Raw genomic sequence first — 17,882 nt, 5'->3', positions numbered from 1 at the left:
CTTTGTGCACACATAGACCATTGCCCAAGCATTTTCTCACATGCAAAGTTTGCATATTTGAAAAAAAAAAGTGATGTAACAAACTTTGAAATAAACAACCCGTATTGGACTGCAAAGCCTGTTTGAAATAGAGGGTTTTTTTATGTCACACTTCTCTCTTTTTAATCAGAGACAGCGCTGCATTAAAACAGATGTAATTGTCTCCTGCAGTTTATCTTAAATATGATGAGCAAAACTAAACCTTTGCAATACATGACAAAATGGATCTGCTTTTAAGCGACATGGTGAATTTAGAGCAGTCAAGAGATCTCTCAGCAAGACAAAGTGTTCCACCTAGAAGGTATAGCTTCACAAATTGTCTTCATTTTAGAGGGCTGTAAAGAGCAACAGGGGACTACTATCAAATGACAGTCTTCAAAACCCAGGGAGCGAACACAAGAATTAAATGAATTAAGTGATACATTTAATCTCATATCAAGCAGAATATATTTTTGCTGAAATCTGAATAAAATTCAGTGCACCATTAAAAGGTTTGGTACCTCAGCTCCAAACCAAATCATTTTTTCAGACACTCGCATTAGGCTGCACTGGGAATAGAACCCAGGTCCCTCGGCTCTTGTATAAGCAGTCTGTTTTTTAAGCTTTGCATTGAAAGTATTTTTTGGATACAATGTGTGATCTAAATTTCAGCTTTTAAAACATAACTTTTTTATATGAAAAATATAAGTTAAAGAAAGACAAGAAAAAAAAATCACAAAAAAAAAAAAATCTTACAAAATTGGCATAAATCACTTGAGATAAATCATCTATTATTCCATTGATATGACATTACTACTGTATTAGTTAATCAATATGTTTACAAAGAAATGGATAAGTTGCTTGGTGTTATTTTGACATTTGATCTAACTAGAACACGCCTTAGTAAACAAGCTTGTTCCAATGGAATTGTAGCCACAGTATATGGCAACATCTCATATGGCCAAGGCGTTCTTTTAGCATTGCTTACCACTATGTTTTGAAATCCAGGACCAGAGGTCATATTACTTGAGCTTCTGTTTGCACTGTCTAATTTAAAACCAACTGACCTGTCTTCTCTCAAGAATAACACAGATACTGTATATAAGAACTTAAGAACATAAGAAAGTTTACAAACGAGAGGAGGCCATTTGGCCCATCTTGCTCGTTTGGTTGTTAGTAGCTTATTGATCCCAGAATCTCATCAAGCAGCTTCTTGAAGGATCCCGGGGTGTCAGCCTCAACATTACTGGGGAGTTGATTCCATATGTTGGGTGGAACATCCCAGTAGCCAGAACATGACACAGTATCGTATTATTTTATTTGTAATTTAAACTAGATTAAGTTGCTAGAGCACATTAGTATATTGATCATTTCCTTTGAATTAAAAAGATGCACTGACCCTAATGAGAACCATTTAACAGGAACTGTCTATTACCACGCGTGAAACGAATAAATGTATAGTTACTGCCTGTAAGAGCCTTTAATCTGGCTTACAGTACGTTTTAAAACAGGGCTCTGGAGGAAATACGTGATTTGTATATGCATATTATTTCTTAAACAGCTCCAAACTCTGTTTATGCCAAAAGGAGATGATCTGCAACAAACTGATTTTTTTGTTATCGTATAAGTACAATTAGACTAATATAGTTTTTTTCATAAGCCACATAGATACAGACAAGAAACCATAGTTGGAAAGCAAGTAATCTTCAACATTAGGTTAATAGTGCTTTTTAATGTATTATTATTATTATTATTATTATTATTATTATTATTATTATTATTATTATTATTATTAAGTCCCTGTCCATTTGTTTGGAAGTCAAATAAGTACCCTACAGGCACTGTTACAACACCAACTATACAATCCTGACTTTTCCTCAATCACAGACAACTGAGTCAAATTAAACTGTATTTCATAGTGTTTTTGTACTGATTTTGAATGTGGATAAAGATGAGACTGTTATCTATCTTTTAGCTGCACTACATGGTCATCTTCTGCAGAGTTGTTTTGTTTCTTTACATTCTTTAAATTACTGATGATTCATAAGCTCAGTGCCACCCTCACAGTAGTTTATTGCACCCAACAAAAACAGCACTGAGCTGCTAAAACAATGAGGACCAAATGGGCAGACAGCAACCTGACACTTACTGCCTCCATAAATCCTCTGAGTAACTTTGAAATGGCTTAAGGAAAGCCACAAGCTTAGACACCAGCATACTTTCCAGTACCTTTTGTCACTCTAAACTGGTTTAGAAATCCATATACCAGTGTTTGGTTTAAAAGTGGGATTGTTTATGTAGTTTCTAAGTGGAAACAGAAAGTTTCAAGAGATAACAATCTTAATTGACTAGAAAGATGACTCACTGACCTTTGGGTATTGCTTTTGCTAAACTGTGAAAATATTTTAACCAGAACAAACAAGGTACCTGGGATAAGACATCCATTTATATATTTGGACAGTTTTAGGGTCCTCAATCAAGAAATGAGGACCTTTATGCGCTGATCAATGCCTTTGGTCAATCTGTCTGTCCCACTCTACACGGTTCACACAACAGTAGCCTTGATTTTAAACAAATCTTCACCAAACGTTCATCACCCACTCCTAGCCTCCTTGTCGGATTGCACTTGGATATAATCTGATAAACTCTTGATTTTAAACACTTTTTTTTTTACCTTTTCAGATACTGCGCCATTATGACACTATTACAAGTACTCCCTGTATGTGTGTGCACTAGTGTAATTTTTTTTTTTTCTAACTCATTAAAACATTTAACATTTAAACACTGGAGTGATGGTTTTTAAGATCATGTCCCTTTTGGTTGAAGCAGTAATCACACACAGTATATCAATAAACAAGTTCTAAATATTCTGTTGCTTTAATATACTACTGTAAAACACTCCATTAGAAAAAAGAAACCCCATTTACCCATGTATGATTCAACTCCAGCTAATGTCATATTGTAAAGATATTTTACATGGTACAAAAGTGTAGCATAAAAAGAAAGGAGGGATTATACAATGAACCACAGCACAGGTATTGACTTACAAATTATGCTTCAGAAAGAACACAGAGCTCAGCTCGCTCATTATTTTTTTCGGATACAAAGATTGATTGCTGAATTCCCCCAAAAAAGGGTAAAGATCATGTTTTCTTACAGAATTGCCAGCTATGAAAGGTCAAATCAATCATCTACTAAATCCGCTTGATACGCAATCTATAAAAAGCTTGTTTAAATAATAGCAATGTATAGATCACCTGAAGACATAATCGCTGCTGCGGTAGCCTAGAAAAGCTAATTCATAGAGAAAGCCCATGTGGGGAAACTAATAGGTGGTTCACAGTAAAATGCAGGCAATATACAGTATGTCATATATTGTGCCTTAAATATGAAGTCATGATGTTTGTTCATTATATGAAGTATATATTACACGACACAGTAGTGCCCACAAGCATTGACCACCTCTGTTAATTGCAATGTTATTAATCTAAGCAGCATGCAATACATGTTGCTTTTGATTAAATGTCTTAAACTTGTATTGCTGGATCGAGTAGAAGAAGTACTGAGTAGCTGAAATTGATCTACTGAGAAGATTGGCAAAAGATATCCCCCAGGCTCAAGAAAAAAAGACTTGAGAAGTCTTCTAGAAGTTAAATCCAAAGGAGGTCGGACCAATCTGGGGGTTAGTTTATATGACGCTTTGGTAACCAAGCAGCAGCAGCACATACTGCTTTTCCAATTAATACACATTTAAATATATTAAACTGTAACTCTTTCTTACCTGAAGTTGTTCATGTGTTTTTGGTCAAAATCCAATGAGTGTGCCAAGCTTGGGATTTAATGCTGACTGCTTTACAAAACTATAGATTTATAAACTATAGCTTACCTGTGAGCGCAGAGCTGTAGCAATCCCCAGCATCGATCTTGCGGATGGCTCCTTTAAGAAGTTCAGAGCAGAGGAGCTGAGGTTTAGACAGAAACGTTGTGGTTTCTCCATGTCCCAGCTGCCCCTGCAATGAAAGACAATTTTGAACCGCCAACTAATATTGTTTCCTAATATTATCTAGTTAACCTTTTAATAGCTGCTACAAACCATATCTGCGTCTGGTTGAACCTAGGGAGGCAGGGGTGGATGTATTTAGGTAGAGCTGTAATGGGTTTGCAGTTCAAACTCTTCTTCAGCATTCTACAAGTCAACCGGGATCTACGCTGTATACCACGGGTTCATGCCTTTACCAGGTAAACCACTCACACATAATATAAAGGCAGCAGCTGAGGAATGAACCCCTAGGTTCAGGGACCCACACACTGTTTGCAGCACCAAAAGAGTCAGGCTCTACCTGTGGAGCAGACAGACACTGTTGTATATTACTCAACTTAGTCTGCTGGTGGAGTTCATTACCATACTGCGCCTTTGAACACATAGCTATCAAACAGTGCCTCCTCTTAATAAGTATATATTGATATTACTGAAATAGCTGATTGAAATTGGTTTATAACACACAAAGATCCCAACACACCATGCGAGTCGGTCCTGAAAGCCTCCTGTGTGATTCAATGTACTGTTTGTTCTCTGGAGTGGAAATTCTGATTAGTCAAAGCAGCCCTATTTATTACTGAACAATTCCAAAAGATCTATGCGCACAGTGAACCTTAAAAACATTTTAAAATATGTGTTGTGTTTGCAAACTGCAATGTATGACACGCAGGGCTGGCAGGCTGCCTGGTTTCTACTTAAAGATTGTCATTTTGGGAAAAATAAATTTCTCTAACTTGACAAAAGTCAATGTTTTACTACAGTCAAACTGATGCAGCTGACAATTTAATGTCTCATCATTTGAAATATCTGTGGATAATAAAAATAACCTCAATCAATCATAAATCTTGCTGGATGCCGCTTTCGGTGGGGTTTAGATAGATCTGTGCCACAAATCAAATAGTTATTTTTTCTGTATAGGAATTCCCCTTATACAGAAATCAGCTAAAGGGAGAGTCTGGGGCAGCAAGGATAAATGGAATGGTGTAAATAAATAAAAGTTGTTTAATGGCTTTATTACCTTAGGGGGGGGCAAAAGGTTATTATGACGCTATGATGTCAAAGGGCCATGATGATATTGTAAATCATAAAATTCAAGCAAATAATAAGCATGATCACAAACCCAATATGAAATTTGGTTATTTTCTTTTACTTAATATTATACATGGTTCTGAAAGATTTTTTATGAAAACTATCTCAGCAGACATGACATACTTCTTTTTGAATTTCTTTGCACCTTGATTCCCAGACCCTCCCTAACAAACATATTACACTCCACACATAGACCTCAAGGTAAACCACACATAGACCTACACTTAAAATAAGACTGCTATTATAAATCTAGCTGACATTCTCAAACCATTAATCTGATACTCAACCCATAATAATCAACCAATGAAATATGTGCCTCCAAACATACTAGCTTCTATTTATCTATCAATCTGTCAGTTTGCACAAAAAAAGTGTGTTCACTTTTAAAAAAATGTAGTATTTCTCAACATCTAATGTACATCTATTAAAAGGTCTACTCTTGGTCTGGGTCCTGCTGGCAGTCATTGAGTTTACTGGGAGAACGTCATGCTGGTCCTTGCGTTCAACAGGCCAACAGGAGGGGAGGAGGAACTGTCATCCTGTGGAGTGACATCACAGCAGACAACTAAAGAGCCCCTGAGAAACTCTGTCCTGTGGGCCATTGTCATCCCCTCCTGCAGTGACACACTCCACACAGAAGTGGAGTTTTAAAATGTTTGGGAGGAGAGACACAGCATCACAAAACACAACACATCGCTCTAGCAATTAAAGGTGTCATAAACAAGGCTTTAAAAATGTACTTGCCTCTCATTAACAGAAACAACTTTTCTTGTTGGTCTTAATTGTTTTCTATAATTTTCACATTGTAGCCAACGCTATAAACTAAAAATTGGAGTTTTTGTGACAAAAACAAAAACAAAAAAGACAAAACAAACACAAGCAAAACAAATCTGTGATTGGTATCATTGATATGATTTTACTGCAGTAAAAACAACACCGCTACTGCCATTTAACTGAGAAAATCAGAGAATACAGCTGTGTACCAAATATTAGGTCTGTAAAGTGAAGGGTGCCAGACGATTTTGCTTGAGTTTCCAGTCAGCATCTGGAATGGTTTATGAAATATTAGTGGTGGAAACAGCAGCAATGGTGCAGTAGTGGCGGATTCACACTGATGCTTCATGTCTGCTGCAGGTTGAGAAAGACAGCCAGGCAATCCATGGGTGTAGTGCTGCAGCAGCGCACCGGAGCGCCGACTCGGCACCTAAAAATCCATCAATAGAGGAGCTGAGCTGCGTACTTAAAAAAAAAAGAAAAACATTTTTTTAAAAATAAAATGCATATAAAAAATAAGTTATACAATTTACACATAAAATTAACCAAACTCTCACAGTGTCAGAGAACACAAAAATATGTTCCTCAAATTCACTTCTGAACGCACCCTGGAAACAACAGATTGAATGCTTGACCCTTCAGTTTGTGTCACAAGGTTTTGCTAGTGCCGGTTGAATCGTGGTGGGTGGAAAGAAAACAGCAATGGCTGCTAAACAAAAAACTATCACTACCTTTTTCAAGAAGAAATGTCCTGGAACAGCAGACAACAAAGACACTGACACCAGCAATTCCAGAATAAATTCAACTGGAAACGAGATACGGGTTCCTTCGAATCCAGCGGCTTCAGCTGAAAATGAGGCTCCTTCAAATCCAGCGGCTTCAGCTGAAAATGAGGTGCCTTCGAATCCAGGGGCTTCAGCTGAAAATGAGGTGCCTTCGAATCCAGCGGCTTCAGCTGAAAATGAGGCGCCTTCGAATCCAGCGGCTTCAGCTGAAAATGAGGCGCCTTCGAATCCAGCGGCTTCAGCTGAAAATGAGGTGCCTTCGAATCCAGCGGCTTCAGCTGAAAATGAGGCGCCTTCGAATCCAGCGGCTTCAGCTGAAAATGAGGCGCCTTCGAATCCAGCGGCTTTTAACCACAAATTACGTTGCTACTTGTTTGCGAAGTCACCGCTCAACTGAAGACACAAGGACAAGAGTGTTCCGGACCCACTGTGGAAAATGTTGTGATGCTTCATTTTCGGTGAGTAGCCGAAAATGAAGCATCAATAGTTTCAGTGTTTACTTTTAAAATGTCATTACAGTTTTTTTTTCTTTTTTTTAATGTTATGCAGTGAATTTAATAAGCGGCTGTACAATCTGAACTTCTGAATCTGAATATACTCTTCTAGCACCTTAAATAATTTATCTGAAGTTTGCAGACTAGTGTTGCTAACACTAAAGTTGAAGGAGACTAAAACTATACATCTGGAACCGTTTTGGACTTTTTTTTGTTTATTGGATTTTCCTTGCTGCTTAATTTAACAGAAGTTTTGTTGTGTGTTTTCTGTTGCTAAAAGTAGTAATAATTAGTGCTGCATATATTTTATTTATTTAAAATGGACTCACAGAAATTGAAATTAGGTTTTGAATGTGAGATTTTTACCCCGATGGTAAGTTTTGGCAGGGCTCCGGCACTATAAAATTTAGCACTACACCGCTGGCAATAGCCAAGTGCAACCTCTTCCTGGGTGCTGATGTCGTCAACTGGAGCAGAATCTGTGCCAGGATCCTTATTAAACTTTTCATGGCTCATTGTTGTAATTGACTCCTGCTGATTGACAACTTAAGTGTGTAAAATAAATGGACCGATCTTCTTAGAGAAATGATGCATACGGGAGTCTCGTGCATGGGGCCAGTGCAGACAGTAGATCATCTAATCTTCTTTGTGATGTTTAAATTAATCTTTAGAGGAATAGACTTCCCATTCTTGGTAGCTGCAATGGATCACGCAGCTAATGAGCTACCAAATATGTCAGTCCATGAATATTATCAGTCAAAAATCCCCCCTTACTGCATCAGTACAACATATGTAACATATAATACAGGATAAATAACCTTACACTTTACATATCCTGTTGTATAAACCCTACAGCTGACATTTATATTTGACATGCATACCTTTGACAATGGATATATGTTTAGGAATTGCTTAACTCTTGGGAAATGTTTAACCTGTGATCTGTTAACATCCCTATTCTGGAAAGTTTCTATTCTGTATATATTTTCTATTATTAAACTAGCAAGAAAAAAAAAATGCTATGCTTAGTTTCGTTAATATTAAGTTGTTTCTTGTAAATTATATACAATTAATATTCTCTGCAGTGATCAAGACAAAAAATGAGCTGCATGACATCAAAGCAACTTTTAAAGACTGGAGATTCATGACTTTTTTAATCTAGTGATTCACAATAATAATAATATTATTAATGCAATTCTAGATTCAGACCTGCACTTAATATGCTAACAGCGATTTCAAAAGTAATGAATGTCATTTATCTAGCAATAGATAGGGTTGGCTGACCACAGCCATCTAGATTGATCTGGCATTTTAAACTGTGAACCACAGCGAGCCACAGCCTGTTGATACATTATCAATTCAAGAGCTTCAGTTTTACTCCAGAATATTGTTAATATTTGCAAAGAATATGTGGCGATAACATTCAATGATAAATAATATGAATGTGCAAATAGCACGCTCAGACATGTATATGAATATCTGTGCTGCAAGTTTTGCCTCTTGTATGTTTCTAGAAAACTAAAAAGGGGCCTCCCTGTGATCCTTAGCAGGTTGCAATATAAACAATTAGGGATTCAAAAAGAAAGATGATCAGAGACAATGACATTACATTGAGAGTGTGTTTAAAACAGCACTGACAGCACAGGTGTTATCACATTAAGCTGTTCATATGAAATATGCTCTGCATTGTTTTAGAATCATCTTTCTGGAAGTACAAAGAACATTATTCTCCCTGGACACACCAATATGGGCCTTTTGCCAGTACAGGTAATACAATCACATTTCCACTGGCCCAGTCTGTGTATGTTAGCCTTTGATACACAAGACTTATGTATTGACCAGCACTAATATGGCACACTCACAGTCTCCTCACTGTTATTGTTGAAGGTAACCCTGTAACTTGTGGCTGGCGATTGTCTTCTCCAGAAAAACATGTTCAGTGTCAGGAGGTAGCAATGAATGGTAAGTTGCATGTGGCAAGCCACTAGTTTCCCCATATATCAGGCCACTTAGATCCAATTAAATGCGTTCAATATTCAAATTGAGCCCAGACACTTCAGAAGTGGGATATGGGCCAGAGTAAATAGCCCAGGGCACTGTTTCAGTTGGAGGAGACACCCATTATTGTCATGCATGTCTTCTAAGGTGAAATGAACTCATCCTTCTTATGGTTTCCTCAAGATGTATGGACTGTCAGACAAATCCATTTAATTATACCTTCGCGCAGGCCCCCCGGGTCCTTCTGACATCTTTGTGGGAAGCCATTTCCTTCAAGACATCAGGGCCAGACATTTAAATTATATATCGTCTCCATTATTCATTAATAATATGATGGAACGTCACGTAAAGGGACTCCAAAACTTCAACACAAGTGTTGGGAAAGCTGAAATGTCCTGCACACCAGAACACATGTTGGGCTCCATGGTATTTCACACTCCTTTTCTCCAAAGACTGTAGCGCACAGCTTTATTGCACATTTTATGATCTATTTTAGGCTTCCGAATAGAAAAAGGTTTTCAAAGTTCTGTAAACCTGATTGTGCTCCACTAGACTCAGAGCTTATACTTGTACACCGACACTTCTTTGGCCAGAAAGAGCTTCGTTTAGACTCAGGTATAATTGAGCAGTGCTCCGTGTGCTTGTGGGGGTTATATTTTTCAATAATAACATTCCAGCTCTTTGATTTGTCACAAAAGGATTACACTAAAGCATCCACAGGTAATTGCATTCACCAAAGATTTGCTCAGGTTGCCGTGGACATTGCATAGTATCAGTTTTTGATATAGAAATATACATTTATCAGACACCAGTGGGTTTTCTGAAATCAATTTATTTTTGATAAAAAAACGAAGGTGCGAGTTATCTGGCAAAATAAATTAAACAGTTACATCATGCTATAATCAAGTATGTTAGGAGTAACACCAAATTAATGCTAAAAGAACCTGCTTCACCCCCAAAAAAGTCGCCTAACCTCGATACAGTGTTATTTGTCCTTGTCACTTTTCATTTACATAGTTCTTATACTCTTACTTTTTTAATATTTTTTTTAAATTTTTTTTTAATAAGCTTCAAATGTTAATTATGTATTAATATACACTAGTCAAAATTAAATTCAATGAAAAACGTTTAGACTATTGTAGTCGAAACTACATTCAATGAAACATTTGTCACTGAATTTAGTTTCTTTTAATATTTATAAATGTAGCAGTATTGAGGGTTTTATAGTTATGGATGTAATAATGTGCTTCCATGTAATTATGCTGAATGAACCCCTCCAAAATCTAAAGCACCATTAATCTGGGTCTGTTTGTTTTGGCTGAAGTGAAATTGTGTGTCAATCAATCCATCCTTTATCGTACCTTTATAGAAAGACTATCCAGGGATATAAAATTGAACAGGTCAGTGCCTTATCCTGAAAAAAAACCCAAATGAAAATAGGCACATTGTGGCAGGGCTGAGGCCCGCCCCTGATAATCACTTGCCTTTAAAAAGGGGCAGGAGACCCAGCCCTTTGTTCTAATGTTTAGTGCGATCACTGTGTGTGTTAACAAGGATCCAAGTGCTCAGGACAGGGATTAGTTTAGGATATTGTAATAAATAAAGTCCCCCAGTTTATTTAGTAGGAGCAGCGCTGAGCCACTGGATGGGAAACCTTTGTTTTTAGCTGTTTTATCCGCTTTGTTTTGTTTTGTGTTTTTGTAATTATGTGCACGTTTGTGTCTATCCTACCATACTAGGGCTACCATTGCTGGTACCCTAGTGGCGCCAACCAACCACTGCAATTGCCTGTGTAAATAATAAAACCTGGACGCCTGAGCGGCGCTTTCAAATACAAACCTTCTGTGTGTCTCTCTCTTCTCTCAGCGGATACCCGCACGGTAACTGAACGCCCCTGTTACACACATATAGACATATTGGCCTGCTAGTTTAGACATTGGTCTGCTGTATTGAGTGTTTCCGATCATTCAAGAGAGTTCTTCCGTTTTGAGTGGAGTTAAGACCGATTACCTCTATCTCATTTCTTTTTCACAGCCTAGAAAGCTTCTTCTGAAGTCTCACTGGGACCCCCATTAAAAAAGAGACACTTTTTCTCAAGGGTTCTTTCCTAGTGAAATAAATCAACTGAACTGAATCTGTCATACACTGTCTTGGAGTAGAAACTCTACTTGGAAAGGTTGCTGACAGCCTGATACCAAAACAACTGGGCTGCCAAAACAGTGGTGCTGAAGACATGTGTGTTCAACGAGAAGAGCTGAAGATATGCACACAGATAGCTATGTCTGTGACAGTATGTATATTTACAGTGTAAAAGCAAAAAAAGGATGGTCAGCTGGGAATCAGCGGCTTTGCCACCAATGGGCTTCTTAGCCACTCAGTGGATCTCTGGTGCTAAACCACTTTCTAGTCATCTTATGATTGTGTATGTGTGTGTATAAATACATTCAGAACAATTGAAAAAAGTATTTCTAAACAGCTGAAGAAGGGCTTTTGCCCGAAACATCCTGAAAATAAAAGATTTTTTAATCTTTTAAACTTTTTGTGTACATCTTTTAAAAAATCTTTTCTTTCATATGCCTTCAATTTTGTAGACTGCAGTTTTACATATATGTTTATATATATATATATATATATATATATATATAAAGTCAGCTGCCCAACGTTTCGATATGTTGTACATATCTTCCTCAGGGGAGCATATGTTTGAATCAAAACATTGGAGGTATTTATAGGTTTTTGACGGCATGACAACGACTTGTTATTGTTCATATTCAAATCCATGATTTACTCTTACATGATGTAATGGTATTCTATATATTGTGACATCATTTTACTCCTATCTTTAAATCTGTATTAATACTAATTAACATTACTTTATATAAACTTATATTTATATTCTCATGCAATGCTGGCTCTGAGGTTCAGCCTTGATTTCGCCTCCCCAGCATGACAGCATGCACAACGTTTGAATGAATGTTGTTTATTTATTTATTTAAATGTTATATATTTATTGGAGTTAATTAGTTCATTCTTTCCTGTTGAGTCCCGCTGGCATAATCGTGTTCAGTCTATTCATCCATTTACTTTCTTTTATTCTTCTATATGTCGCATTGTCTAATTTTAGCTGTTCTAATACTACAAACTTTACATCATTTATGTCATGTCCTTGACTGGTGAAGTGCTGTACTATTGGTTCATTAATTTTCTTATTTCTAATTAATGAAAGGTGGTTCTGAATTATTTTATATAAAGTTGTTCCAGTCTCTCTAACATATTTTATTTCATCACATTTTTCACAGGATATTCCATAAACAATATTGCTATTTTTACAGTAGGTATTAGTTTTTAGTGGATATGTGTTGTTCTTATGTTTAATTATATTTTTACTATTTGTCCATGTATTTACACACTTTACATGTAGTATTGCACATATTTGTAGAACCTATTCTGTCAATTATTCTTGTATGTTTACTGTGAATTAAAATATCAACGAGGGTGGCGTTATAGTGAACACACACACAGACCCAACCTTCTATGTTTACAATACATTCAAATGTTTTATTTTGTTAGTTATACAATTACAGTATCTCAGGCCATTTTAATAAAACATTAATCTTTTTTTTAAAACTACAGTACTAGTTCTTAACAAAACATTAGGTCTACTAGTGATGTTTTATCATCTTTTCCCATCTGTATGAAACATACATGGTTACTTTTGAGGAACAGTTTATACTTAAAAAAATAAATACATAAAAAATAAACACAACACTCATTTAGTGTCAAATCGCCCAAACAACAATTCCATAAAAACAAAGCGTACGATTTCTTATTTTTTTTTTACTGTACTGGTCATTTGAACGTTTGTGGCACAACTATAAACCTGCTGAATACTAGCCCCCATTGAACGATGCCATCTATTTATTTCACAAAGCAATTTAAGCTCAACAGCATTCATTTTTAAGCAGTTAGAAAAACTGTTGAGTATGTACAGGCAAACACTTTTCTTAAATGAAAAGTAAAAAAAAAAAACAACTATTCTACTGTTTACAAAACTGATGCTTTAGTTTAAGTCAGCCTTCATTTGTGCAAAACTTGCACGTAAAGAAACAAACCTCTTACCATACTTTTTTTTTTACTGTGGTTTTTAAAAATCACTTATTTTAGACTGTGTCAAGCCCGTTTCAGGTTAAACAAATCGACCAGTTCCATCACGGTAAGCCATTTGTTTTTATCTATTACAATGTCTCCAATTGTCCTTCGAGTAACAGAAGTTGCGATGTCTTGCTTTCTTATTTTCAGACGCTTAAATGCAGATTTGCTTCTTTTGCTCTGGTGTTAAATGTAGGGTCGACTCGCCATGTTGTACTTTCTGTTTTGTTTTGGGATCTGGAGTGTTGATGACATTCGTATTAACGTTCAGGTAACAATGAATTAGGAAATCGAGTCAACGGTTAACTGCATAACTTTGTTGTTTTAATTGGCCATGATTACAGTGAGGGAAACTACAATGCTGATATTTACGTTTGCTTGGCTTGGGAAGTTGACGGATGGCGGACAGCGGGGTGGTGATATAATGGGTACAAATAGCACTGTTTTATATTGGTGACATTTGTGAGTGCTGTACAGACGTTCTATGTCATTATCTGTTTCTCTGAGATATGAATGTACCAGCTTTACATCTTTTTCTTTTTAACATAGTCTCATTATTGAACATTTCTGTACTGTGGGTGTTGTCGAGTGATTGAAAATGAGACATTTTGTGTTTGAATTAGAAGTGATGGTCTGGAGGAGTCAAATGGGTCAAAGTTCAAGTATATTATCACTTTTTTTATGTGTGGTGTTATGCCTTTTTTTAGAATGGCTCAGGATGCAAATATAGCCTTCATCCATGTATTATTATTTTTTTTATATATTCCTTTGTAGGATGATATTATGTATAAAACACAATAACATATTTTAGCTCGAAGCTTTGTACAAAACTAGTCATCTTTTTCAAGTTCTGGGCCAGTCTAGATTTGCCTGATTGGATGTGGACGAGTGCCGAAAAAAACTTCGGGATTCACCCAGAAGACCTTGGTGAAACTAGATTGGCCCGGGCAAAACTAGACTCGCCAGACCATTGGGTTTTTCCCTTAACATATATTTATTGTGGCAGGGCAGAGCCCTTCCTGTAAATAAAGAGTTGGGGTTATGTGTTTTGATGGTGGTTGGCAGGGATGTAGTTAATTCCTATCCCTGCCAAATACATGTGAGAATGTGGCTGTTCCCAAATTAGATAATTGGTGCTAATTGGGAACAGCCACATGATATAAAAAGGGAGGTTTTTCCTGCCACATTAGGAGGACTGCCAGGGAGCTGGTAACAAAGGGAAGTACTGTGTGTACAACCAAAACCTGACTTTTGGAGCTTAAATGTTAAACAACTGTGTGTTGTAAGTCTCTGGTGGTGAGGCGAATGCTTCAAGAGGTAAGAGAAAACCAGTGAAGGCTTTGCCCAACCTGGTAGTTTAAAGGAGTGGTTTTGTTGGGAAAATGGCTTAGCCATCCCAACCATTTAGTTAAGGAAAGAAAAGTTTAGTTATTGCTCCCAATTGGAGTTTGTTTATTTTTGTTTTATTTTTTTGTGAATAATAAGTGTGCAGGAAAGCGCTAAAATACAGTTTCTGTGTCTGGATCACATACTTTAAAGGGCACCAACCCAGCCTTGGCTGGGGGCTATATGGCAGATGGTGTTAGATTGGGGTAGCACCCCCTAGTGACCCATCCGGGAACTAAAAAAAAAAAAATTAATAAAATAAATAAATAAATAAATAAATAAATAAATAAATAAATAATAATAATAATAATAATAATAATAATAATAATAATAATAATAATAATACAAGAAAATGGAGCGTAACTCAAGCCCTGCCAGGATCCCTACTTCCTTGGAGCTGGGAATGCTGATGAACTCTTTTTGTCTGCCCATGAGCAAGCTGAGCTAAGTCAGCTGCGCCTTGGTGGGCTTACAAAAGTTTTATGGGACTGGGTCTATCAGCACCGAGGACTCTTTGCAGGAGCCGAGCAAGAGTTATTTTTGCCAGAGCTGCGGCGGTGTGTGGCGCCAAAAAGGGAAGAGCCCAAACCCCACCAATTTTTTTATTTGGGGGGGGGGGGGGGGGGGGCAGTTGGGCTACAATGGACATTCTCAACAGCTACTAGAGACGCTGTTGAGAGAGCTCCAACCAGAGTGGGAGGAGCCCGAGTGTCCAGTGCCCAGATGGGGGGAGCCTGAGGGTCCAGCGCCCAGAAGGGGGGGAGCCCGAGTGCCCAGAAGGGGGGGAGCCCGAGCGCCCACAAGGGGTAAGCCCGTGTCTCCAGCACCCTAGAGGGGGGAGGCCACGTGTCCAGAGCCCAACAAAGGAAAGCCCAAGTCTCCAGTGACCGAGGGAGAGCAGCACCAGTCTCCAGTGACGAAGGAGAGCCACACCAGTCTCCAGAGACAGAAGGAAACTACCTGTTGCTCCCGCCTCAACTGCTATAGGGAGACTACCTGTTGTTCCCGCCTCCACCGTCAGAGGAAGACTATCTGCTGCTTCTGCCTACATCACCAGAGAATCTGGAGCTACCTTTCGAGGTTCCGCTGCTACCGTCGCCTCCCGAGAGTCCGCTACTGCCCTGTCCTGCAATGCCTAGGGCTGCACCGCCTAGGGCTGCAAAGCCTGCATCATCTGGGGATGTCCGTTTTCCATCGCCTGGGGATGCCAGTTCGCCATCGCCTGGGGATGCCAGCTTGCCATCGTCCGGGGATGCCTGCACGTCCCCACTCAGGGATGCCTGCATGTCCCCACCCGTGGATGCCTGAACGTCACCCCCCGGGGATGCCTGCACATCACTGCCCTGGGATGCCTGCACGTCACCGCCCAGGAATACCTGTACATCACTGTCCGGGGATGCCTGCACGTCACCTCCTGGGGATGCCTGCACATCACTGCCCTGGGATGCCTGCACGTCACCGCCCGGGAATGCCTGTACATCACTGTCCGGGGATGCCTGCACATCACCTCCTGGGGATGCCTGCACATCACTGCCCTGGGATGCCTGCACGTCACCTCCTGGAGATCCCTGCACATCACTGCCCTGGGATGCCTGCACGTCACCGCCCGGGAATGCCAGTACATCACTGTCCGGGGATGCCTGCACATCACCTCCTGGGGATGCCTGCACGTCACCGCCCGGGAATACCTGTATGCCACCGCCTGGGGATACCTGTTTGGTACCACACGGGGGTTTGTGATGTCGACCAGCAGCAGTAGCGCTGCTGGAAATTGTGGGTCCGGAGCCCAAGAAAAGGGAGCCACCGGCTACAGACAAGGGGGGGGGGAGGTGAGGAGACCACCTCCACCCGTTGCAGTTTCACTGGCACAGTACGCAGAGCCGCTGCCACTGCCGGAGTGTCCCATGCTGAGGGCACCATTGCCTTTGCTGGAGGAGCCAGCATTCCCGCTGCCAGGATTGCCTTGGCTGGAGGAGCCAACATGGTCGCTGTCAGCATGTCCACTGCCAGACTTGCCACTGGCAGCATTCCCCCTGCCATGATTGCCCCTACCGGAGAAGCCAGCCTGTTCACTGTCAGCATGGCTGCTGCCGGTGTTGTAATCAGGCGGAGAAAGGGTTAACACACTCCAATTAGTTTCCAAGCTCAATACACTTAGATTACCAGCATGCATACGCTCAATAAATAATACTTACGGCTCTGTTCAGGACATCTATATTGCCATAACTGGTGTGAAACATAACCTGCATTCTTCTACATATAGTCATGTGATATAAACTCAGCTGTTATGATTTTCTTTTTTTCGGGGAATAGAACAGAACAGTGAACCGAAAGATTTATATCTGTTAATGCTATTACCATATAATAGGTTTAGTGTGCGTCTGGTTTACCTTGGCAACATGGGGACAAGTTTACTATGTGTAAACGTGTTGGTTTTTTTTCAGTTTTGTGACACAATTGATATGAACTGGTTCCAAACTCCGGGCACATAATTACTTTAAACATCCTAAATGTCGAGGCTGTCTCTTCCCAGCCCAGGCTTTATCTTTTAAAATGAACTTTTTTTTTCCCCCTTCCAGTTTGTCTGATTACACAGGGACCCTTAATCAAACTACACTCGCTTTTCCAGACCCAAGGGGCAGTGTTTCTTAAGCGTCTTGTCAGACTGCGTTGCAAAACAATCAATCTTGCCTGTGCACCCTGGCTGGCGGAAGTGCCACAACACAGAGCATGCGATACCTTGCTTCTGCCACAAAGCCTGGGTGACACGAAATAAAAAACAGTTCTGCGAGAAGCCAAGAAGGCAGGGTTATGAATATGCAATTGCTCTCATTGGTATTGTGGCTCAGGAGCAGGGACCGACATGCAGTGGTGGTATAATGAATCTTCTCTTCATTCACTCACATGAGGCTCCCTTAACTTCCAAGGGGAGTGAAAATACACCCCCTCCCTGTGTACCTTAATACATTGTGCAATGCATCTCCTCCTAGCGGATGATGAGTTAATAATGCTCACATCAGAATACGACACGCAAACACCTTTTGACTACAGAGCTGGCTCTTTAGTTAAATGGTCAGACATTCGTCTTTGAGGTTAGCTGCTACCATCCAGCCCTTATCTTTCCATTCAGTTCAATGGGCTGAGATACCA

General features: G+C 39.2%; 1 protein-coding gene across 1 annotated transcript in view; it reads right to left on the bottom strand.

Moving 5' to 3' along the window:
* The window catches only part of LOC117973394 (uncharacterized), a 397,211-nt gene that overhangs the window by 10,240 nt on the left and 369,089 nt on the right, over positions 1-17,882 (bottom strand). Inside the window, exon 8 of the mRNA XM_059035625.1 lies at positions 3,905-4,028. Coding sequence (XP_058891608.1) covers positions 3,905-4,028 — 124 coding nt within the window. The remainder of the gene's footprint in view (positions 1-3,904; positions 4,029-17,882) is intronic.

Source organism: Acipenser ruthenus, chromosome 1, assembly GCF_902713425.1.
Source record: "Acipenser ruthenus chromosome 1, fAciRut3.2 maternal haplotype, whole genome shotgun sequence".
Taxonomy (NCBI): Eukaryota; Metazoa; Chordata; class Actinopteri; order Acipenseriformes; family Acipenseridae; genus Acipenser; species Acipenser ruthenus.
Note: the sequence above shows the minus strand (reverse complement) of the source record. Positions and strands in the feature narration are given on the sequence as shown.